General features: G+C 35.6%; 1 protein-coding gene across 6 annotated transcripts in view; it reads right to left on the bottom strand.

Annotated features, from left to right (window-relative positions):
- The window catches only part of BRAF (B-Raf proto-oncogene, serine/threonine kinase), a 221831-nt gene that overhangs the window by 51699 nt on the left and 143854 nt on the right, over positions 1-26278 (bottom strand). For 5 of the 6 annotated variants that reach the window (XM_056799798.1, XM_056799797.1, XM_056799801.1 and 2 more), the window contains exons 4-9: positions 21982-22085; positions 20795-20897; positions 18983-19131; positions 17837-17956; positions 4107-4266; positions 845-881 (exon numbers count right to left, since the gene is read on the bottom strand). In XM_056799798.1, coding sequence (XP_056655776.1) covers positions 845-881; positions 4107-4266; positions 17837-17956; positions 18983-19131; positions 20795-20897; positions 21982-22085 — 673 coding nt within the window. The remainder of the gene's footprint in view (positions 1-844; positions 882-4106; positions 4267-17836; positions 17957-18982; positions 19132-20794; positions 20898-21981; positions 22086-26278) is intronic. The other variant, XM_056799800.1, reaches the window with a different exon arrangement.

The raw sequence follows: 26278 nt of genomic DNA on the forward strand, positions 1-26278 counted from the left end.
ATATAGCAAGTCAAAATGGAAAGGCCATATTAAGAGATATTTTGCATAGCTATAAAAGTATTCAATTATTTCTCTCATTTATAATACTAAGGACAGATCTTGACAGGTAACAATGTATCCTGAAACATGGTTCTTTGGGCAATGTTTTTATGATGGATATTTTCATTAGCCTCCAAATTTATAACTGGACACTACAATCAGTGCCAATTTGATTGGGTAACAGGTATGAATTCAGTTTCTTGTTTTTTAGACAGCACTGAACCACCCTAGGAGGGTAACTGAACATCTGCTCAGTCACCAGTGGTATAATACATATAGACTTTATGCCTTTTTTCAGGAAAATAAGGGGAAATCAGAAATGCTGGTCTGCTATTTCTAGTCACTTGGCCTCAAAGAAACTGGCCAGAATTTTGAGACAGTTGGAAAACTTCTCAAATATATTGTGAAAATAGCAGTTATCAGGAGAAGTTTTGATCAACAGAAAACCCTGTGATCAAATTTATAAGAGAAGTAAATACACTAAAGGGAAGTTTTGTAACTACTTTGAGGACGGATATAAGTCAACAAAGCAAGTAGAATTCTTGATGTGAAAACACTTCAAAATAATTGATGTGATTTAAGTTTCCTTTTCCTATTTGCCTACACTACCCAGCCAAATTGTGTATCTTTTTATTAGGACAAATGCTAAGTATCATAGAAAAGTAAAACTGATCAATTTAGCTTTTCTCTACACATTTCTCTCTGTGTCTGTGTTTCATGAAACGAGCCAGTACAAGAGGATAGAGGCAGCAAAGCATCGCATTTTTCCCCCAAATTCTCTTGCAAAATTAAAATGACTACTTACCTCCATCACCCCGTAACCCTTGGTCTCTAATCAAGTCCTATAAATAAATAGTAATGTGTATTTACTTTGATTATACAGTTAAGGATAAAAAAAATAGTGATGCATTTCCCACTAAATATCGCTAGTAGCTGGGCTAGTTAAAATGAGGCTTGTTTGACTTTATAAAACTTGAAAATCACAGGCTGGCTGGCCTGTAAGATGTCACCCAATAGAGAGAGTCACTAATAAAATAGTCATTTTAATCTACTGATAAAGATCAGCTTAATAAAGAGTTTGAAAATTATTCCAGGTGTTAAAAATCAAGTCCAAGTATCAATTCACTTTCAAAAAAGGCTTCCTGACAAGGCAAAAATCAAAATACCTCTAACCTGAGTGAGTGAAGAGAGGTAGAGATAGAACAGGAGCTCCCCATTTCAGTCTGTGCCTCTGTTCACCTTGGGCTTGATGGGAGTAGTCCTTATGGTTACAATTATCCCTAAACTTCTTTGTGAATGTAGCTTATTGATCTGCAAGGGGTCTAACTTTCTGCCATGACATTAAGCACAGAAGCAAAATTTTAAAAGACGTTTCTATTGGATTCTCAGGAAACAGCCCTCACTGCCCTTAATGAAGAAAACAATTTAGCAGTTATTTATTAAGTAAATGCTATAAATAGTCGACATGAGGCATAAGGCAAAAGGCCTTTTAAAAGGCAAAAGGCCTTTTAAAAAGTTTATAAACTAGTGGGAGTATTAAGAGGTAAAAGGGAAATCAATTAATAATATAACATTTAGATAACAATTCAAGACAACAAGAGATACCAGAAAGTACTATATGATTGACAAATGAATGGTAGACACAATAAGAAAATAAAGTGCATTAGGAGTTCAGAGGAGGAAAAAAAAATACTCACTATGGGAGGGGGGAGGACTTGAGCTGAGTCTGGAAGGATGATAGATTTGGATAAGAAAAATGGAATGGGAAGAATATTCTAGGCAAGAGGAATGGCCTAAGAAAAGATGCTTGTGAATGAACATATTATGTTCTGAGGATAAGTAGGATAATTTGATCAAACAGTTTTATTAGAATCAAGTTTTTGCAATATATGAGATATAACCAAAAAGTTAAGTTAGGGCTGGGCTTTGGGATGCCTTGAATGTCCAGATATGGAGTTTAAATCTTATCCTGAAGGTAATGGGAAGCAATTAAAAGGATTTGGGAAAAGGGATAATAAGGATGGAAGCAGAGGCACAGTGAAAATAAAGACTTGGATTCAAGTCTTTCCCATAATGTATAATGAAGGACACTGACTGCTCTCTACACCATAAGATGCAAAGAAGGCACCAATGGGGATAGGCCCAGGCACCCACACACACACCAATGAAATCACAGGTATGATTCAAAAACAATGCCATGACTAAACAAGTGGAGAAGTATTGCTGGAGAGAGGAGAGCCCGACCACTGTCCAGGAGATAACAAGAGCAGCCTCAGCATAAAGAGACTGGAGAGGGAGAGGCCCCAAGGCAGAATCACCCAACATAGACTATAAATTCCAAACACTTGGCTGGGAGCAGTAAAAAAAAAAATTCTGTAATTCAAGGGTGTATCTTTTTGAAAATTAAATCAATCACAGAGATGAAGGCATGAATAATTATATTCTCATCAAGTTGTACGGGTAGCAAAAAGTTGGATTAACTGTATTCAGATCCAAAAACTTTCTGGAAAATGTTGGGTGGTAGGTTAATATTAACAAGATTAAATTAAGGACAACTTTAAAGTTGTGCTTAGGTTCAATGAATCAACTTTGTACACAATAAACAGGGTAGGGGAGGATGAGAACAAGCACAGCTAGAAAGTAGCTCATATTAAAAAAGATGGATTTTAGTAGACTGTAAATTCAATGAGAATCAATATGCCAAAATGCAATTTTTAGCTGTGTTAATAGAAATAAAGTGTCTATGGTTATGTACTGAATAGTTCAATTGGACATGACCTTGATCAGACTACATCTGGAGTATTGTGTGGACTTCTGGGTTCTGTAGTATGTAAAGGACACTGAAAAACTAGGACTTCTCAATAGCACATAACCAAGACATGATACTAGAAATCTAGTATCTCATCAAATGAGGAAATACTGAAGAAAGTGGAAATATTTAACTTGAAAAAGGGAAGACTTGGGAGAGAAGGTAATAAGTTGTTTTTAGATATTTGAAAGATTAGCAATTTTGTGGAAGACTTAGATTTCTTTTTTCTTTCTTTTTTTTAAACTCTTACCTTCTTTCTTAGAATCAAGGGAGAAGAGTGGTAAGTGGTAGGCAATAAGGATTAAGTGACTTGCCAAGGATCACACAGCTAGGAAGTGTCTAAGGCCAAATTTGAATCCAGGTCCTCTCATCTCTAGGCCTGGGTCCCTAAACACTGAGCCACCTAACTGCTCCTAGATTTACTTTTATTATGTACAAAGAAAAGAACTGACCAATGGGTACAAAAATTATACAGAGGTAAATTTTGACTGCACATAAGGAAAATGTCCTAGCAATTAGTGATCTAAAAACTGGAATGGGACAAAGATGCATTAGCAATAATGGATTTTCTGTCCTAGAGTGCTTAAGTTAAATACTATGGAATCCAGAAAAAGATGGCAAGTGATAGAAGTAAGAAAAAAATATAAGGCTTGAGCAAGCCAGATCCTAGGTTGATTGTTTCAAAGGAGAAGTGGCAGCCCAGACCAAGTGGTTGCCAGAGGTAGCCCCTGGAACTTTCTTCTCTAGAGGCCTGGCCCATGGAGATCTGGTGAAATATAAAGAAAAGCTATTTTTTTTAATGGATTGGGATGAATTACTGAAGAAAGAAAGGTGATCATGGCTATAAAGGAAGTTAAATCAATGACTAGTTATTAGTAATATTTGTCTCTGAAAGATGCTCTCTGAGAACACTACAAAAGTACTTATGTAAAAGATGAAAATTATATACAACTTAATGAAATAATATAAAATTGATTTTTTAGAGTACATTAGTTATGGTGATATTTGTTTTATAATGACTATAAATTAAGAGTATCTAAGAGCTTCGCGAGAAAACTACATGGAATAGCTTGTAGGACTAAAGAGTATTACAATTAGCTTAAAGCATTAATCAGAAATAGACATAAACTCATGAAAGATACTATAATTTTTCCAATCTGTGATTAGTGAAAGCCTTTTTCTCCCCAACTATAACTCATACAGTGCATAAAAAGGATAATTCAGTTTATATGTTATTCTAAAAATACTGAATACTTACATCAATATTGACAGGCTCTATTGTGTTTATATGCACATTGGGAGCTGACGAAGACCGGTCACGTTGTCCAAATTGGTTCCGATGATCTTCATCTGCTGGTCGAAAGGGCTGTGGGATTGGAATGGATTTTGAAGGCGATGGACTGGTAAGAACTGGAGGCCTGGAAAATCAAGTTTGGAAGATAAGATTTGGAACTTCTCTGGATAGTGCCTCTCATTATAAAATGGAACAGCAGCCACTTATTTGTATTCATATCCTCAAATGAAATCAAATTTGAGAAAGCATTTAACAGTTACTACCATCAGCAATAGTTTAAGAGAATTTTTCAAATACACAACCACAATTAATTGTTAGAAGTCAGCTTTGCTCAGAATTTTAAGGAGAGGTTGTCAGGACCCTGTCTGAAGACAGACATCACTAGATTTATTCTAGTGAAGAGAAATCACCTGTGGCCACCAGCTAATCTTCTTAATTCTCTACTTGGAGAATATTTAAAAGTTAGTATAAAGTAGCTAAATAGTTATTTACCACCTCGTTACCTATATCATTTTCATCATATTAAAGTAAGGGGATATATTGTATTAGGGGAGGTAGAAAGATAGAGGCCTAAGTAAATAGAAATTAAAAAAAGAACTTTAAAGACAAACAGTCACACACTGTAGAGGAATGTAAATCTTGGGCTATATAGCCAGTGGTATCAGACGTTTCACTCTTGATTTTTATGCTCAGCTTTCCCTTACATTTCCATTGTAATGTCTTATGTTCTGAGGTTTTTAACATCCCTGACACAAGCATGTATCCCCCCCAACAAAAGATACAGAATTATTCACTCCTTGAAAAGCAAATGTCACTGAAATAGGTATGTAATAATAGTTTCTTTCCGATGATCCTACACCTAGCACTTACCACAGTGCCAGGTATATAACAGGCAATTAATACATGCTTGTTTGGGGCAGCTAGGTGGCTCAGTGGATAGATAGCCAGGCCTAGAGATAGGAAGCCCTAGGTTCAAATCTGACCTTAGATACTTCTTAGCTGTGCAACCCTGGACAGGTCACTTAACTCCTACTGCCTAGCTAACCCGTACCATTTTCCTGCCTTGGAATCAATACACTGTAATGATTCTAAGACAGAAGTTAAGGGTTTTTTTCTTTTTAAATGCTTGTTCCTCATATGACACTGTTTGGAGCTCTAAACAAGTAAGTGAGAAATTCCCTTTCCCAGAACTCTCTGAGAAGAGAACAAGAGATGAGAGAAGCTGGATAATCTAATCTTTAAGGTAAAAGATTGCCTGAGAGTCATATTGGAGCAATGCAGGCAAACTGTACTGAAAGATGAAGAAAGCTGTGGGGAGTCTATAGTTTTAAGCATGATTCAGCAGATCAGCATTGTGAATATTCAACAGCTTTTGCCTGAATAAAGACTGTCCTTGCACAACCTTCAGGACCACTAAATGTTTCAGCTGAATTCATCAATAGCTCCATCCCCATTGGTGGATAACTTTATGCTAATCTAGAAGGAGGGTCACCTATCAAACGCAGTAAATGACAGGCAGAAAGAGCAAGTGGAGATAAAGAGGAGAAAAATTGAATATTGGTGTTATTGACTTTCACTAAAGTAAAAAAATAGATCCAAGAATGAGAGATAGACTGAAAACAAGAGACTGAAGCTGAACCTGTCTTGGAAGTGAGGAGAGAGGTTGACAAAGAATCAGGAGTTGAAGCAAAAAGGTAAATAGTCATAAATACTAGGCAGATAAGATAATATGGATCTGTATGGAAATTATAAAGAAGCCTGAGGGGATGCCTAATATGGAAGGTCACCAAAAGAAGTAAAATAGGTTATAAAGGAGAGAAAATTTGGATTTAGGACCAATAATAGAATGCTATTAGATAAATTGTATCTGGAATGTTAGAGCTAAGGAGAAAGGAATCACTTTGTGGGGGGCCAACAGACCCTTACCAGCTGACATGGTCACGGTGGGAAGCTGGGAGTTGCAAAGCAGCCCCCTGAGAATGAAAAGCCCCCTGCTGACCCCCTTTCTGTGACTTCTCTCCCCAACTTCCCCCCACTAATGGGCTTGCTATGATTATTAATCTCTCCCCAATACTGGAGAAATAATGAGAGCAAATACTTATAGGATCAATATGTATACCCCTACATTATTAATCCCCCTACATTATTACCCCCAAAAGATTGAAATTACAGAATTAAAGCCCAAAGATTATTGCCCATAACCCCTTTCTCAAGCACTAGATACACATCAAGGCCCTACAATAAACACTGGCCAAAAGCTTGAGCACCATAATAAATCTTTCCTTACAGTTATCACACTCCAATGAATTTGTTGATGAACAAAAACCAGGCAGCATTGCTAGGCACTTCAAAGTAACATAAGAAAAACAGAACTTGTAAATTGAGGACAACCCTAAACTGGTCTGCTTTAAGTCACCTTTAACCTTTACACCTAGATAGGAAGATGTTTTGTTATTCATCTCCCAAGCAATTGTGATTGATAGTGAAAGCTGATCAAAAGCACAGTGATCCTCTCAGCAGGTCAAGGGATACTAACCTCAAAGGACTTTATTGACATTATTCATATCTATCACAGTGTTGTAGAAACTAGTAAATGATCAAAGAATTCTTTGTTGTAGTAACATCACAAGAGTGTTGTTTAGGTGATTTGATAACATCCAATCAGAATGTAGAATGTCACATATGTAGAAAACTGATTATGTGTCAAAGAAGTATGTACCTGAAAACCTATATAATAAATGAACCACGGCACTATGGCAGAGCACTGTGAGTGATGCCTGCAAATGTGGGTTTGAACACATAGTGTTTCTCATCTTCATTACACGACCGGATCATCACATCTGGGCAGAGGTACCCTTGGACTCTCAGGGAGAATGCTAGACAGATCTCTGTATCACTTGAAACATCTCAGCTAACATTTATTGGCCAAACAGGACAGAAAAGGGAATAAAACTTAGGATAAACAACTATGTCCCTCAAATTCCCCATATTTCAGAGCTCTAATTTGCAAAATGATGACAGAATCGTCTTTCCAAATGCTGAAGATATGGTAAATGAGATACTGCATAAATGTTCTGATTGACATCATAACTTCAGGAGTAGATATGCAAAATCAATCTTAAAAATATTTGATCTTTGTATAAGCCCACATATGTAGTCCAAACTAAGGAAAATTCTTAAGTGCTGTGAACACTGTAAGGGCAACTCAAATGACTTGAAGATGAATTTGGGGAGTGTGGAGAGATTAGGAGATAGAGAAGGTTTTAGCAGAAGAACTTGACGCATGATGAAGGCTAAAGGATGAGGAAGCTGAATAATAAATAATAATAATAATAAACAATAAAACAATAAAAAGTAATAAACAACTCCCAAATAAATCATATTTGAGTATTCTGAAGGCCACTAGTCAGTAGTTTCACTTCTTCAAAGTATATAATTTGGAGGCAAAAAGGTACTACAAGATATGAGAATGAAAATTAATACAATATACTAAATAATGAATTCACTTAAGATTGTTATTAAAATGTGTGATAAAAAACAATGATTAAAAAGACAAATGCCCAAGTGAGAATCATGGGAAAAGCCGATTAAAATGAAACAGTCTAAAATCAGCCTTTCTTTTCCATTTGAGTTTTTCATGGAAAATTCAGTTTTGGGGAGAACTCTTGATGAGAACCATATGCTCTTAGTCAAGTAAATAGAAAGGGCATGAATGGCAATATTGATGAAGTAACAGAAATCAGGCCTCCTGACTTTTAATAACTTTACATGTTGATAAAAAGAATTCTGAAGATAAATGCATGCTTTTGTGAGAATTTAATATTAGCCTGTACCTTTTTTTACTTGTACCCTAAGATTGACTTTAAATTTTTAAAAAGTCAGTTTCATATTGAGTTTGAAATAGCCCACTCTGAATTTTTGCAATTCAACTTCACCCTTTGACTGAATTAAGAGCAAAGTCTGGTGCTTATCTGTCAACAAACTACTTAAGGCAGTGTAGGGGAACTTGTAGAGGAACTCCAGAGGGATGCCAGAGGTCTCTTGGCTCTTGCTTCTTGTCCTTCTTGGACTCCTGGGGTCAGGAAGACTCACCTTGGATCCGAACTGAGGCTGGAATCTGCCAAATCAGAGGGACTCAGAAAAGTGACATCCCAAGTAGCATAAACTGGACTAAGGAAAGGAAGCAGGTCTCTTTTGCCTTTGTAACCACGGAGAGAGAAGGTATCTAGCAGAACAGGCACCCTAGCATGGCCATGCTGCTGGCTGGGGGGAGGCCCCGATGCACACAGAAGGTGGGGCTCTGGGCTGCCCAGGAGAACACCCCAGTGCACCTGCGGTCTGGCTGAGGAGCTGGCACGACTGGCTTGGGGAGGAGGCTTGGTATAGGCAAAGCCAGCCACATGTGGTGAGAGGCCTTTCCTTTCTCTGACCTGCCCCTCTAATTAATTTGATAATTAATTATAAATTCAGATACAGTCTACAGAGAATTTTAATCTTAACACTTTAAAGAAAGGACTGTTATACAGAATATAGGGGAAAGGCACTTTAAACTAGAAACTAACTGCAACTAAACTAGATAATAGATAGAATATTCTATTAATATTATCCAAGTTGTTAGTATCAAATAAAAAAGAAAACTTTTTTTTTTAAACCCTTACCTTCCATCTTGGAGTCAATACTGTGTATTGGCTCCAAGGCAGAAGAGTGGTAAGGGCTAGGCAATGGGGGTCAAGTGACTTGCCCAGGGTCACACAGCTGGGAAGTGTCTGAGGCCAGATTTGAACCTAGGACTTCCCATCTCTAGGCCTGGCTCTCTATCCACTGAGCTACCCAGCTGCCCCCCAAAATAAAACGTTTAATCTTAACAACCTTTAGCAAATTGTTATACAAGCTACTTTTGACCTATAATTAATTTTCAGTCTCAAACACTTTATAAAAAGTTTTTGAAACAAAGTGGCTGCTCCTGTTCAGTGATATGCAAATAAAATGCTGACTTTTTAAAATTAGGGAAGATATTACATACCTCTTCTTTTTAAAAAAAGTATGAATCTCTAATTTTTATACAAAAGAAGGCACTATTGTTCCTCAAGCAAATCTTGATTAAATTCAATATTTTACCTCATCAAAATTATCATTTTTGCTGGCCACTTTGGCAATAATTGGAAGAAATTTTTTTGTTTTTTTGGCAAAAGGTCAACATGAACTTACTTCTTTACATATAGTCACACACATGCATATAAAGCATGCGTTAAGTGGGGGCTCTTTTAGAGGAGAGTTTAATTTTTTAATTGCTACTATCATTTGTTCAGAACTATAGACAATCAGCTAAGGTATAAATAAAATATCCATGATATAGGATAATAGGTTCCCATTCCTAGTTACAACTGAATGGAGACACATATATGCTACAGTGAATATTTAGGGAAGGTCAAAGTGAATTCTTCTTGTAGTTCATATGTGCTAATAGAGCAACAGAACTTACCATTCGAAAAAGGCATCCATAGCTTATTAGAACTGTCAGCAGTGCATGCCATAGCCAAAGTATTAATAAGTCCTCATTTTTAACACTGGTCTTCTAAGAAGTGGTATATAATTGTTCCAGGACAATGATGCCAAGTATCATTAAAGAGAGAGGCATCTATGATAAAGAACCTACTAACATGTGTAACATTAATAGCCGAATGAAATGATATGTAAACTTTTTGTTAAAATTCTGATTAACCTAATACTATAAATGTAGAATTTGTGATCTCATAGGTCTGTGTAAAAGTACTCTTTTCCATCTCTTTCAGAAATTTGCTTGGTCTAATGATATAAAATAGAGCACTAGATTCTGTAGGATGAAAAAAAAATTGGGATTAAAACCGACATAGCTTCATGTCTCAAGTCCCGTAATTCTGTAGGAAAGAAATTCTAATTCTAACACATAGTTGCTATAAAATTGTGCTTAGTTACATTTCCCTCAAGGGCCTATGGGTATCAAAATAAATTCCTGTATAAAACAGGGGGAAGGGGTACAGTAGAAGGGGTAGTGAACTCCATGAATTCAAGTTCAAGCTTTTCTGCTTACTATTTGTGTAAACTTGAGAAAGTTACCTAGTGGTTCTGGGCATCAATTGTCTCATCTGTCCAGTGAAGGTGTGACTTTTCAGTCAAGATGGCTACTTGAACAAGAAGCAACAAGAAGCAAACTGTCCAGCTCCCATCTACTCTAACAAAACCCTGAAGTTTAAGAAATATGATAAGAAATTATAAGTGACTTTTTCCACTCCAGTACAGCTGAAGGGGTCAGCCAGAAGTTGGTGGACAATAGGAAAGGAAGCCAGCTACTACAAGTGCAGGATAGTTTTCCTGTATGGCCAACAATAGGCCAAGCACATGTGTAACCTATAAGGTTTTGTCCAGAGGCAGCCAGAGCATGAGACTTCCCTAAGAAAGCTCTAGAATAGGGATCTTAGAAGCTAGTAATGGGAAGGAGGCAGTACCCCATGTGATGCTATAGGGTTCAGACCAGAAAACTTTAGGCCCACAAGTTTTGAAGTCCCTAACTTTCTGTTCTCAGATGTTAAAAGAGGGCAATGAAAACCCAGCTCTGAATTTCAAAGAAGGAAGTAACTCCAGCAAGTGAAGGTCTTCAGTCAGACTCAAGTGATCCATGATGAGATCGAGCAGGGATGGCCCACCCCACCCAAGGACAGGAGAGGGTTAGAGCCTCTTAAAAACCTCAGAAAAAACCTCTTAATTCATGAACTGAAGTGAGAGGGATGAATGAATCAAAGGAAACACTCAGAAGTACAAAATATTATTATTAGTCTAGTGATTCCCCCAAAGAAGGAGAGAATAAGTCTATAACAATAAGCAGAGATTCAAAGAAAAAATGGTTTTCCCCAAGGACTACAGGAATTCCAAGAAGTAATGAAGCATGAGATAAAAAAATGAAAACAGCTCTTATAAGTGAAAATAAAAACCTCGTGTATGAAATGGATTCCCTGAAAACTAGAATAGACTGAAAATAAATGATTCTATGACACAGCAAGAAATACTCTTTATTAAAAAAAATAATTATAAGAAAATGTAAGATATCTGACACCAAAAAAATCTAAACTGGGGAAAGAAGAAGAGATAATTTAAAAATCAGTAGACTTTTTAAAATGTGATTTAAAAAAAATTGACCACTTTATTTTAAGAAATTATAAATTAACACTGCTCAGATTTGTTAGAACCAGAGGGCAAAAATCAACTATGTCATCAGAAGGCCTTTAATGGATCATGTGATCAGAAAGGTGAAGGACAGAAAGTAGAGAGATCACTGTATGACTTTATCTTGCATGACTACATGTCTACAAGAGGTCTTTTTTTCTTTTTTCTCTAGGTTTTTAATTGGGGTGGGAGGTGGGGTTGATAATAGTGATATAGAAAAAGGCCATTAACTCTAAATAATAGTAAGAAATGAAGATTCATGGTTTTGTATACAATCCACTTGTACTCATATATGGAAATAATATTTTTTTTGTTTTGAGTTCAAAATTAAAAAAAAATTACAAGAGAGAGTAACAGTTTCCATAAATAAAGTATTAGTGAGTATAATAGACTAAATGATCTCTAAGATTTCGTGTTGTTTGAGCCCTATAAATTAATGAATTACAAGATCTCAAACTGACTGTAAGTTAAGAAGAAAAGTAATTTGCTAATTTGTGCCATATAGAAACCACTCTCCAAATGGATGTATTTGGGATAAAGAAAAGTCCTGGATATTGCTAACAAATAGTACACAAGATTGGGCTATTTTAAGGGTAAACTAAGTCCAGGAGACATATATGTTTTGCATTTTTCCACTAATGACATATAGCTAGATATATCAGAGAAAGGACAAGGATAAGCTTGTAGTGCTTGTGATCCTTTGTGGGAGATGGAAGTTATTCCTATGAAATAAAGAACTGTCAAGAGGCAAAAACTATTAATGAAATATCAATTAAAGTAGGTAAGAAGACCTTAAATGATAAACTGTTACAAGGGAATCACTTTAAAAGACTGATATATATTAATTTAAGGTCGCCAAGGAATCAGCTATGTAATTCCTAAATGAAAAACTCAAGTCAGCCGTCAGCCTTTTTTGGAGTTTAATTACAATAGGAGCAAGAAAGGAATTAGAGATATATATAGAGAGAGAAAGGGGAGAGAAGGGAATAGGGCTTAAATACCCCTTCTGTTTAGGCTGGGCCAAAAGGCCCAAGCCCTTAGATAGCTGGGGCAAAGAAAAGAGATCAGTCCCTATTACTCACGTGTCCAAAATGGAGAAACAGTCTCAGAGGCCCCCACCTTCAGCTTCCTTCAGAGCAAGATTCCCCAGAGCCCAGGAACCACACCGACCAAAAACTCAACCCCTCTCTCTCCAGACCCTCCTATCTTTAAGGACACCATCCAAGTTGCCTCCCCTCAGTCCTCACATCTACCAATCACTCTTCATCAATTTCCCTGTCAATGGAGGCTCTCGCTTAACCCAGGACCGCCCAGAGGTTTCTGGCTTTTGCACATGTCTGTTGAAGGTCATATTTTTCAAATGATTAAATCTTTACTCCTTTGTTACAGCCCTTTCTAAATCCTGTTAACTTGAGTATGGTAGAGATTGGAATAATTAAATTTTGATCTAGGCTGCAGCCCTTACTCAATCCTATTAGGACTGAATAGGGTGGAGTATCTCCATTGTATCAATTCTAAAATCAATCAAGACTCAAAGAAATTCCTGTTCTATGCTTAAGCATAGGTCAAAGTCCTTTCCATTGTTCAGCAAAGGGTTTCTGTCCTAAAGTAATCTTAAGAAGGGAAGAGAAGGAACCTCCCATGCCAATGGAGTTCCCATTCCAATAGACTATCAGTAAGAAATTTTCCAAGTATGAAATATCCCAATGGTGAAATTTTCAACAATTATAAGTCTAAGGAAATTTGAGGTTTACAAAACACATTGCCTATCAGATTTTGAAGAAGTAATTAACAAAAGGGCTGAATGTTTCATGGTATCTGTGGCTTGTCAGTATAGAGAAAAGGTCCCATGAATGACTGGTTTTACAAACTAGTTCATAAAGCAAACCTATTAAAATACTGTTGGTGGAGCAGTGAAATACTACAATCATTTTTTAAAACAATCTGGAACTATGTAAATAAAATGAATAAAATATTTATACCACTGGCTTATAATCCAAGAAGCCATTGATAAGAAAAAAGTCCCCATACACTCCAAAATATTTATAGCAGCAATTTTTGTGAAAGCTAAAAATCTAAAACAAAGTAGATGTCTACTAACTGGGGATTGACTAAACAAACTGAGGCATATGAATGCAATGGAATATTGCCATGTTGTAAAAAATGATATGTGATAAACACAAAGAAGCACGGAAAGAGATACATGAATTGATCTATCAAGGGAAATAAGCAGAGCCAAGAAAACCGTATAAATAACAACTTCAATGTAAATGGAAAAAAAAACTCTATACACCAAAAAAACAAAAAAGTAAATGCAATTATAAATTATAAAGATAAAGCAGGTCTTGAATGAAAAGATATATAAGTAGATAGTTCCAATCTATTCCTTTATGGAGGTAGGAATTCCAAAGGGGTTATTCATTGCACACATTTTTAGACTTTTTCAAAGTATTGATCAGTAGTGCTTATTTTTTTCAGTTTTTTTTTTAAAGTGCTATTTATCATATGCGATAACTCTCTGAGTAAAAGATGGGGAGGGATACCTGGAATAACTCTAGTGAAAAAAGAAACCAAAAATATCAATAAAAACTTATTTTAAAAATATCTCCTCCCCCCCACAAAGAAAGCAAACCTAACTGCAGGGAAGACACATAGGTCAAAACCAAAATACAAAATTATAGATTGATCTATTTAAAAACATTATTTTAAAAAAGTGTATGTTTGCACGGGGTAGCAGTGATTGGGAAGACCAGTTTTCTGAGAGGAAAAAGCACTTACTTATTCCCAATGATGCTGAGTTTCACAGATGCTATTATGTACCTGGATCATCAAAGATATATCTAATTTCCAACAAAACAGCATTCAAGATAGCAGGATAATAATAATTTAGATAATAATATAATAATAATACTTCCATGGTTCATTTTTCTTAAAAAAATATTGATATCTTGAGTTTTTATAGCACCTTCACTTTGAAACATATTCCTCCTCTCTCTACCCAGTGGGCTTTCTCTCATTATAAAGATTAAAAAAAAAAAAAGAGAGGCCGAGGCAATTCAGTAAAACCAATTTAATGGCACATTAAAAATAGTTTTTATTGATATTTTGTTTTTTTACATCACTATAAAGAAGGAAATGAAAACATTTCTATCAAATCCTATCCAGAAGACCTACTGAATCAAAGAAATGACCTTGGTGCAATGATATACACAAGCTAATTAGATTAAGAAATATTAAAAACTAGCTTTCAAGTACATTATGAAGAGGAGGAAGGATGGGATGCCTGGACAAGTTGTAATGCTCAGGGTAGAATGATGAACTGTGAATGAAATCCTAGATACAACTGGTAGCCATACTATTAACTTGAACTAATTCAAAACATAGATTTTCAATAATAAAAGTGAGTACATTAAAAAAAAACAAAACCTAAAATTTAGATACAAAATGTAAAATTAATGACTTAAGAATCAGATCTTTAGAGCTGGGATTTTTGAAGTCATCTAAGCATCTAATTTTATAGTAGAAAAATCAATATATATGCCCATCAGATAGGAAATGATCTTGTATATGCATATGGCAACACAAAACTGAACATTAATGGGAACACAAAGGTGGGTACTGGGATATGAATGTAAATATTCCTACAGTTTTATGATGTGTGACAAAGTGCCAATGGAACACTAATGGAACACATACAGATGATATATATTGAGTGCAAGTTGTTGATCAGTCATTTTTTCAGTTGTGGCTTGCCCGGGGTCAGGTACTTAGTAAGTATCTGAGGTCAGATTTGAACTCATAAACTTTAGTCTTCCTGATTCCAAGCCCACTGCTCTATCCACTATGCCACATATCTACCCTATAGAGTATAAGACAAGAACTTAAATTATCACTGTTTTTATGCAGTACTGCTGACTGCTACTATGTTTTTTAATTTGATACTAATTGCTACTATTGTTTAATTCAGGTCAACTAACATTAAGACAATTAAAATGAATAGGGCTGTTTTAAAACTGAATTTCCTTAAAACTAACAATAAAAATTACATTTCAAAGGAGAAATTGGAACTATACCACAGTTGCTTAGATCTTCTTTTTGGATCTTTAAGTCACAAGATACATTTATAGATTTTCTCTATAGACAGAACTTACACTCAAATGGATAAATGATTGTAATGAATGTTATAGTGCAAAGGCTTTGTGATCCCATCCACAAACCATTTAGCATGGCATAATATTTGGCCACTAACATGGCAAATGTTTTGAATAATGCAGTCACTTGAAGCTGAGGCATGAGTTTACATATATTATTTGATTAGACAATATGGACTAGGAGGATAATTAAGAGTATATCCCTGTGTAGAGGAACATTAAAAGTATTTCATAAATATTGGAAGCAGGCTTAACTATCTCTTAAACTAGGCACTGAAGAAACATTTATTCCTCTTGATTATTCCAATTCAGATTCCCTTGATTTATTTCTCATGTGTGATTTCACCAAAACTAAGATAATTATTGGCAAAAGACTGTGACTTCCTAAACTCTGTAAAAGGTACTAGAAAACAATCTTAAAAAAATTAAAGATCACAACACTTATCAGTTTGCTTTAGAAGAATCAGATTTGACAGTTAATTACTGGTATATTTCATAAATGTTAAAGAAAACTTTATACATATTGATGCATACCTCTTCAGTCTCACAGTGGCATGTTACTGTGTATTAAATGCTCAATTGACAAGAATGATATAAACTGTTAGAACTTTATAAAGAGGAGGCAGCTAAGTGGAGAAGTAGACAGAGAGCCATGCCTAGAGATAGGAAATCCTGGGTTCGAATCAGAACTTAGACACTACCTAGCTGTGTGATCCTGGGCAAGTCACTTAACTCAATTGCTTAGTCCTTACCACTCCTTTTGCCTTGGAACCAAAACATAGTATTGATTTTAAGATGAAAGACTGGAGGTTAAAAAAAAAAGGAACTATATGAAGAAGGATGTAGAACACACATCCAATACTGGGCACAAAATTTACTAGCTGAATATAGATGTTAAAAGAAAAGTTAGGTCACAATTTCAATTGCAGAAAAGAAATATATGTAAGTGGTTGATGATGACATTACCAACCCAGAAGGTAATTGTTAGTTGCAGGTTTAATCAAAGTAGTAGTAGACAATAGTAATAGTAGCTACTTAAAATTATTTAAAATTATTATCTACTTATGTTTAAACCTAATTCATGTAATCAGAAAAGACAATTAAGAGAAAAGTAGAGAAAGAACATAAATGCAAAACAAACTGTGCATACATTGAATAAACATGGGGAATCATTAAAAATTATTATCTTTTAATCTAAATTTGCTTTTTCTTCCAACTTCTGCCTGGGACTCTACTGTTCATGCTCTTGCTCATCCTATAAAGCCTCCAAATTATGATGATCCTTTCATTTCCTTCATATCTAGCATCTAAATACCAAAACCTCTTTATTTTTCCTTCACAACCTCTTTGGCATCCACTTTATTCCCACTTATGACTATGGACCCTTTTTTCTGTTTGCCTGGACTGCTAAAATACTCTAACAAATCTGCCTATATCATAAAATCTTAGCATTGGAAGGAACCTCAGAGGCCATCTCTTCTAATGGACACTTGAGCAAGAATCCCCCCAACAAAACATCCAAGTTATGATCTAGTGTTTCCTTGAAAGGAGGGAAAACTAGACCTCTCATGAGGCAGCTAGAAATTTTAAAAATATGTGTGGAATGAATGTCAATAATATTCTGTTAGGTAAAAGGCTTGGTTCAAATGAGAAGATGTACAAACCCAATGTCTTTAGCATGCAGTTAGATTAGGAACATAACATCATAGCCAATCTCATCACTGTCCCAAGACTGTCTCACATTCATTTTTATCTTTGAATATTTGCTTACATTGTTTTTCTATCTGAAATGGTCTAACTAACCCATAGCATATCTACAGTCTACCTAGCCTTGGGGGCTGAGTTTTTCTTTCTTCCTCTGTGAAGCTGACTCTTAACATCTCCCAATAATTTCCTTCTTCTCTAAACTCTTTTAATACTTACAGTTTCTACCCACAAATTAGGCATCTAATAATTTATGATGTTTAGTTATTTAATATTCTTTCATGTCTGTTAATGTTTCCTACTTAGATTACAACTCCTCGAGGGCAAGGATCATTGTGTTATACTTCTTATGCATTCCTCATAGAAATTACCTTTGTGCAAAGCACATAAGTACTTAGTATGTATTTTCTAGTGAACATTTCAATGAGACATTATGGGTCTTGAAACATCATACTATGTCGGTTTTAATCTCACTCAAACTAATGCACATAAATAACTACTTTCTTATAAAATGAGGAATTAGCCTGAAAAATGTAATTTGTTAACAGTTCAAAGCCAAATTCTTAAAAAACATCTAAAATCTGGACAAAAATCAATTTTGAAATAGCATGTCACTGAACAGCAGTAGTCAAATCATACCCAATAGAATCTGAGGGGGGTGCTGAAGGGGATGATCCCGACGTAAGGGTGGTCTCTCCTAAGGAGGCCTCCTCCTGCGGTATTGGGTGGTGTTCAAAGAACTTGGAGACAAACAGCAAACTGTGAGGCAAAAACAAAAATAAAACAAAGCAAACCTAACTTGTGCAAAACCCAGAAGTTTTAAATACCAGAATATACAGATGTATTACCAGAAAATCATGGGCCAAATTTCATATTTAAAAACAAATGTTGAAAGTAATTCAACTGCTTGTCATTTTGTTTAATTAATGTTATTAACTTTTTCATTTATAATAGCATCATCTCAAAGTTAAGCTCAAAAATCTATTTGTTTGTTTGCCAATACAGAGAAAATTCCTGCATATTCAGAAAAAATATATTTGTGACAGTTAAGAAACTAGAATAAAAAGTAACCCATAGAAAACCTTAATAGTTACCCAAAGGGAAAATGTTAGATATAGGAGACATTTAATTTAAGGGCTTAACCCAATCAGAAACCTCTCAAAAATATGAAGTAGTTATTTTTAACGTTAGAAATTTAGTCTAAGTAAAGAATTTTAATTTTACCGTTCAAATTATTTCAAGGGAAAGGATACAAAGTCAGAATGGGGAATATAAATGTACTTGGGATATCTAGGATAGGAAAAATGCAGTATGAAGAATTTTCACAAGATCAAATCTGAAGCAAGGAAAAGGCTTTTTGTAAATATCTGTAAGCATACTTTACATAAATATACTAAATGACCAATAAAAATCAATATGGAGGGTAAAAAATGTAATTTCAAAAGCAGATGATAGAACCAGAGAAGGAAGTATCGAAAAGCTTAACAATGAAACAGTGGTTCAATGTGTTACAATATATTGTTACAAGACTTTTTAATCTTAAAACTTATCTTCTAAGAAGAGCACTGAATATAAAATGTTAACTGGGTAGCTGTACCAGAATTAGGATGACAAGCTAGGTTGGCTACATTGTTCCAAAGATGCTTTTTCTACGAATGTTTGCTCAAAAACTTCTTTGTTTAACTTTAAACATATTTGCACATGATTTGAAATTAAGAAAACTTGTAGAATCTAGCAGGAATCTAAAATTATAAAAAGAAAGAAAAGAGACTTTGGATTACTTACTCAAGCTGATCATAATTAACACACATCAATGGAACCTCTGTGCTACAGCGTTGGTGAAATTTGTAACCGCATGTCTGACAGCGGAAACCTTGGAAAAGCAGCTTTCGACAAAAGTCACAGAATGCTAAAGTGAAAAATGTCTTCCGTACCTAGAAAATAAAACACCATCACTATTAAAGACAGGAATTTGGAAAACCCAACAAGTACTACACAAGAAATTATATATATTTGTTCTTATTTCAAATCTTTGATTTTTTAAATTCTATGTAAACTTTTATGTAAAGAAGGATCATATTAAGATCCAAACAGATATTTAATAGTATCAATCAACAAGCAATATTTAAGAGTAGCACATTATTTTCAAATGAAATTGAGGATTGCTAATATGCTTAGAAGTCAGGATAAATGGCTGAGGAAGGTATTATCTGTATAAAGACAACAATTATTAACTTAACAAATGACTAGGTAAATTAGAGAAGGATGTTCAAGACAATGAAAAATTAACTAATAGGCCATTTCTCTATATTTTAAATATCAAAGAGGATTTGTTTCATCAACATATTTATACTTGGGCACAAAACTTCATGCATTTAAGAGGACAACATCTTAATATTCTATAAATGTTTCCTCCTCAAATTATTTTTATCTTATGTATCATCTTTCTGAGGATATGTATCAATATGAACTGTTTTAAGTTTGGGGCATTTTCCACTGGACTCTGGATAACTAAGTGTTTTGTAGAATTTGGCAGAAAATGGACTCATTTTAGATGGCATCTGGGAAGTGGTGGTTTGTGCCTAAAGATGTCAAAAGAAAGTTATTATGTGATATTTACATGTTACATATAGAATCAACAAGGTTTTTAACGAAGTCAAAAAATGTGATGAGATCACCTCATCAGATTAATGGGAAAATGCTTGAAAGAATAAGTAGGAACACTAGCAGGAACAACAGCTCCATCATGAAGACCATCAATCAATCCCAACTATAAGATTTTTGTTGGAAAGATATTCACAAAAGCAGGATCAGTATTCTAGGCTTACTGAATAACCTGAAACCAAGTGTCTGTTACTTCAGAGGTCTATTTCCTAGACTTCATTAATTCTGACTGGAGATGTGTTATCTTAACACGAGAAAGGATAATCCTAATTTTTGGTTACATGCATAACCGTGGCACCATATTTATTATCTGCTAAGAACAGAAGCCATTTAAAAAAAGAGAAGTGCCCAGAAGAAGGCTGAAAGGGAAGTGGGAAAATATGCTATCATGTGTCAGAATATGCATATTTATGTACATGCAACTGAGAAGGTATTACTGCAAGAAGCAAAACCAGCAATTAGCATTTCAAAATCTAGTTCATGAAAGAAATTATTAAAGACATATTCAGCACAAAATGCAAATAAAGCATCTCAATTGAGATTTCCCATCTCAATTGAGCTTTCTTTCAAAGACTAATACCTTTCATAAAAGCATGTTTTCTTCTCCCTCCCCTCCCTTTTGATCATCATTTTAGGATATAATGGCTCTTTCAATAAGCTAATAGTAGAAGAGTAAAAATCGAGGAGGGAGGAATACAAAAGAACTATAAAAATAATAATGGAAACAAGTAGCTATAGAACCAAATCCTGAGCTGTCGATCCAGAAAATGTTGAGTTCCACACATGTTGGACTTTAGGTGAATTGCTTATGCCAAAGGTGATTTTTTTTCCTCCACTCCCCAAGAAGTTCACTCATAGGAATCTGAAACATGTTTGTGAATGTTTGAACCACTCAGTATTGGATATTAATTTTAATCTTTACAAGGTACATACAAAATTGTGTGTCGTTAGGGGAACATTCTCCAAAACTTCTACATGCAGTTCTTCTCCAGTAAGCCAGGAAATATCAGTGTCCCAGCCAATAGGCTTCTTCTCTCTGGAAAATGTACACATAAGTCCTTCTTGGTTATCAAACCTGAAAATTCTTTGATGAAGATATGAAAAGTGGCTACTGGGGAAATAGTGGTATAAGTGAGGGAGGTTTGGCTCCCTAGTCTTCCACTGTTAGAAATTTGAATGGCAATAAATTGATTTTTAAGTTTATCACAAATACAGGCATCACTCTAGAACAAATAGCAGGGTAGAGAGATGTATTCTATTCTTCCAGTCAAGACCTACAACAGTAGAGAACGGCTTGTTCCTGGGATTCAAAAATCAGACATTGATTTTTCTATCCATTCAGAGAAAAGAATGCTCATATATTAAGATATCTTCAAAAGGAGACCTTTATAGTATCTACTAATTTAAGGCCTTTGCAAAATGTTCAAATGGGTGCCTTTTAGAAGAGAGAGCAATTAAAAAAAAATTACAAACACTGGGTAAAATCATTGACAGTCTGGACATAGGTGAAGCATTTTAAAAAAATATGTAGTAATTATTTCAATACTCCAGGAATTGTAACTTCCTCAGTGTTGGTGCTCCTTCACCAACAGAGATCAAACTCATACTACCCCATCTCATTTTAGTAGCTTGTCTTCATAAGTTGCTGTGGACAAAAAAAGGTCACCACCTAGTGGCCAGGATTCTAGTGATGAACCTTTTTGAACCTAGAATCCTATGGATCAAAAATTCACATTCTACAGCTGGGTCTACATTCAGATTCTTTCTAGCATTAGAGGAAAGATTAGTCAGAGCTTTTGATAAGAGTGGTATAGCTTTGTAGAGCCCAGGGTCTCCATTATATCACCAGGCACTGGAATAAAATTTGAAAGGAGCAACTTTGTAATTAAAAGAAAAGTTCTACAGTTCAAATTAGTCTACTTTGAAACAGTGTAACAGTCACAAGAAACTCAAATTACAATTATACTTCTGTGATTACAGAGTAAGAAATATTTTTCTGGTTCAGCAAGATTTCTTTGGATCTCTTTGGGAATAAATTATATAATTTCTTCTAAAATTGAGTTAATTCCTTGAAAGAAACTAAATTTCACAAATATCTACAACATGCAGTACAAGCATACCCATCCTGTCTTCTGTACACAGCACAACATTCTGGGATCAGGCCTCTCATCATCAATGCCTTCTTTAGACTATCTCGGACTGTCACTCCACATCTTGCTGGTACCTAAAATGGCAGAAATATAAGGGAAGGATCAACTAATATTTGTTTTCATATATGCTAAAAGAAATTTCTCCATTTCCACATGACATTTAAAAGGAAGCAACATGCTTTTACAACCTATATCCTATACTTAAATTACCTATATTAATAGTAGGGTGGAAAAATCTAAACTGAGTATTTTTTTCCTTTACAAATCTGATCATGAAAAAATAAAAATAATTCAGTAATACAAAGGATTCCTGGTAGTGAGACAATAGAAACAGAGACTTTGAAAAAATTAGCTGGGTAGCTGGACTTGAATTATGATTTAGGTAATAAGATAGAATATTAACAAAACACTGTATCACAGTACAAAGAATAAAAAACAATAGTTCTGACATCTTTTGTTATATGTCAAAGACATTTCTTGCAGCCTTCCCTACCAGAAAATCCTCTCTTAGCCTAAAGAAAAAATTAAGCAAAACTAGTTGACACAGCAACTATATTTGAAAGCATAAGCAAAGTTCAGCAATCATGGACTTTTTTTTTTAACTCCTTACCTTCTGTTTTAAAGTCAATATTAAGGGGACAGCTGGGTGGCTCAGTAGATTGAGAGCCAGGCCTAGAGATGGGAGGTCCTTGATTCAAATCTGGCCTCAGACACTTCCTAGCTGCGTGATCCTGGGCAAGTCATTTAACCCCCATTGCCTAGCCTTTACCACTCTTCTGTCTTAGATCCAATACCCAGTATTGATTCTAAAATGGAAATTAAGGGTTTAAAATAATAAAACCAATACTAAGAATTAGTTTCAAGCTACGCACAAAGGGCACTAAAAGACTGTCTGCCCTTTGATCCAGCCATAGCACTGCTGGGTTTGTACCTCAAATAGATAATAAGGAAAAAGACTTGTACAAGAATATTCTTAGTTGGGTTCTTTGTGGTGTCAAAAAATTGGAAAATGAGGGGATGCCCTTCAATTGGGGAATGGCTGAACAAATTGTGGTATATGTTGGTGATGGAATATTATTGCGCTTAAAGGAATAATAAACTGGAGGAATTCCATGGAGACTGGAACAACCTCCAGGAAGTGATGCAGAGTGAGAAGAGCAGAACCAGGAGAACACTGTACACAGAGACTGATACACTGTGGTACAATCGAATTTAATGGACTTCTCCATTAGTGGCAATGCAATGATCCAGAACAACTCAGAGGGATTTACATGAAAGAACACTATTCACATTCAAAGGAAAAACTGTGGGAATAGAAACACTGAAGAAAAACAACTGCTTGATTACATGGGTTGAGGGGGATATGATTGGGGATATAGACCCTAAATGAACATCCTAGTGAAAACATCAACAACATGGAAATAGGTTCTGATCACGGACACATGTCCATGGAATTCCCAGTGGAATTGAGCTATGGGAAGGGTGAGGGGAGGGAAGAGAGGAAAGGATATGATTCTTTTAACCAAGGAATAATGTTCTAAATTGACTAAAAAAAAAAAGAATTAGTTCCAAGGTAGAAGAGTGTAAAGGCTAAGCAATGGGTGTCAAGTGACTTTCCCAGGGTCACACAGCTAGTGTGAGAGCAGAGAGGGCTGAAGAGGTTTGAAATGTTCAGGGAGCTGAGTTGAGTGACAGAGACCGACAGTTGGAGCGGAGGCAAAGGAGCTTGGGAAAAGAACCAGAATGGGAGGGGGCTTTTGATCTGGGATCTAGGGGAAGAGAGGAGGAACTCTTGCCAGTTTGGGATCTATTGAAAGCCAGCCCAAAGGATTTACTGTGGACACCTCATCTCAATCCCTACTGTTTGTTGCCTGACAGCTTTCACCAACTACAAGGGAGAGATTCTGGTCTCTCTGGACCTGAGGGGGTCAAAAAATTAAATGGTCTCCGAGTCAGACCCCTAAAGACCTTCAACCTTTACTTGCCTTAATTCAATCCCTTATACCTTTAATACTATAGTTTATATTAGGATAAGAAATAGGGGAAGGGAAGGTGAATTTCTGGTTTTGGTCATTTGGTCAGCAGGAAGAAGTACCTTTGGAGTTAGAGATCAGGGACTCCTCAGATACCTTTACCTGCTCTCCACCTTCTGCTATCTTAATCAACATTAAACTTAACTTGATCACAGTCAGAAAAAGGGAGACTTTTATTCTGGGGGATGTAGAGGGAACAAGCAGCCAAGAGACTGCTGATCAAGCGATACTCTGGTTTGATCAGATCCCCTGCTGTGCAGCTTTAATCAATGGGGGAGGTTTTTGCTGGGGGGGGTGGTGGTGGTGGTGGTGGTGGTGTCTGAGCTTATTCACCACAGGATACCCTTAACATTACCTATAAGGGAAGACTCCTGTCAAGCTACCATCACTGGCTCATTCTCTGGTAATCCATCTTTACCAAGAATTACCCTCTTGTCCAAGCAATAGTATAGAGAGGTCCTGACAGACACACTCACACAAGTCTGTCAACACATACCATCCAGACACTTGTAAAAATGGAGATTTGAACCTAGGACTTCAATCCCCAGAAGTCCTTGGTACTTCCCAGAATTCCTTATAATCTCTCCTAAGTCCTCACCTGAGTGTGAGAACACAATTTTATTTAAAGGGATCTCTGCCTCCCAAGACTCTTCTTCTGCTTCTAAGCACACATGTCTCTCTACCTGGCAGGCAAGATGTAGTGAGTAGGTTGCATGTGCTTTTCTTATTCTGTATTTCTTTATCCTTGATTTCTAATAATCTTTAATAAACCTCATAAAATATAATACTTTTACTACTAGAGACTAATTTAACTGTTACACATTTCTCTATATATTCATTTATAAGGATATTAGGCATTATTATACTAGGTAGCATCTGAGGCCAGATTTGAACCTAGGACCGCCTATCTTGAAGCCTGGCTTCCTCTCCAGTGAGCCACCTACCTGCCCTAACCATAGACTTCTAAATCCTTCCCTACCAAGAAAAAGGCAATATATTTCAATATCTTTTAAAAATTTTTTTATTTAATTTAATTTTTTTTAGTTATAATACTCACTTTATTTCCCTCCCTCCCCACCACCCACCCTTCCCACAGCTGATAACGCAATTTCATTGGGTATTACTTGTGTCCTTGATCAGAACCTATTTCAATGATGTTGTTTACACTAGGATGTACATCCCCAACCATATCCCTTCGACCCATGTATTCAAGCAGTTGTTTTTTTTTCAGTGTTTTTACTCCCACAGTGTTTCCTCTGGATGTGGATAGTGATTTTTCTCGTAGGTTCCTCTGAGTTGTTCAGGGTCATTACATTGCCACTAATGGAGAAGTCCATTACATTTTATTGTACCACAGTGTATCAGTCTCTGTGTACAATGTTTTCCTGGTTCTGTTCCTCTCACTCTGCACCAATTCCTGGAATTTGTTCCAGTCCCCATGGAATTCCTCCACTTTATTATTCCTTTGAGCACAATAATGCTCCATATTTCAGTATCTTTTCAACCAGTCTTGGTCACTACCTTGATTCTGAGTTTATCTGTGCCTTTGTGCTATTTTTTCACTTACATTACCACGGATAATTTTTTTCTGATTCTGCTTTTGTTGTCTTATATCAGTTCATATACATTTTTCTAAAATTTCCCCAATATCTCCATACTTGTTTCTTATGGTATAACAACATCCCATTACTTTGCTATATCACAATCTATTAAATTGTTTTTAAACCAACAGATATCCAACCATGTTTCTAGCTGCTTGCTATCACAAAAAGTGGTGCTATGCATGTTTTGGTAATGCAACTTCTTTCTCTCCATCTTTCATCTTCATAAAGTATATTTTAATGAATAGTATAGCAGAGTCAACAAGTGTATATCAGTGATTCTTCTAGTATCCAAATTATTGTCTTGAATGATTAGCTCAATTCATGATCCAACAACAGGGAATCAGTGTTCCTGACTTTATGATAATTTTACCATTTCTGTTGTTACCTTTGCCAATATGATTTGCACAGTTGTCCCTTGCTGTATTGTGGTTCACTTATCGTGGCTTCACTATATTGCGGGTTAAAAAAAAAATCTGATTCTGTTTTGCAGAGTTTTTGCTATATCACAGGATTCTGTAGATGAATACTATACACAATGGTAATGCAATATGCCACTACCGCTTGGGCCTGTTTGCCAACATGAGATGGTACATGGCACACTATTATTAGCTGATGGAATGAAAGACAACC

The sequence above is a fragment of the Monodelphis domestica genome, chromosome 5, assembly GCF_027887165.1.
Source record: "Monodelphis domestica isolate mMonDom1 chromosome 5, mMonDom1.pri, whole genome shotgun sequence".
NCBI classification, from domain to species: domain Eukaryota; kingdom Metazoa; phylum Chordata; class Mammalia; order Didelphimorphia; family Didelphidae; genus Monodelphis; species Monodelphis domestica.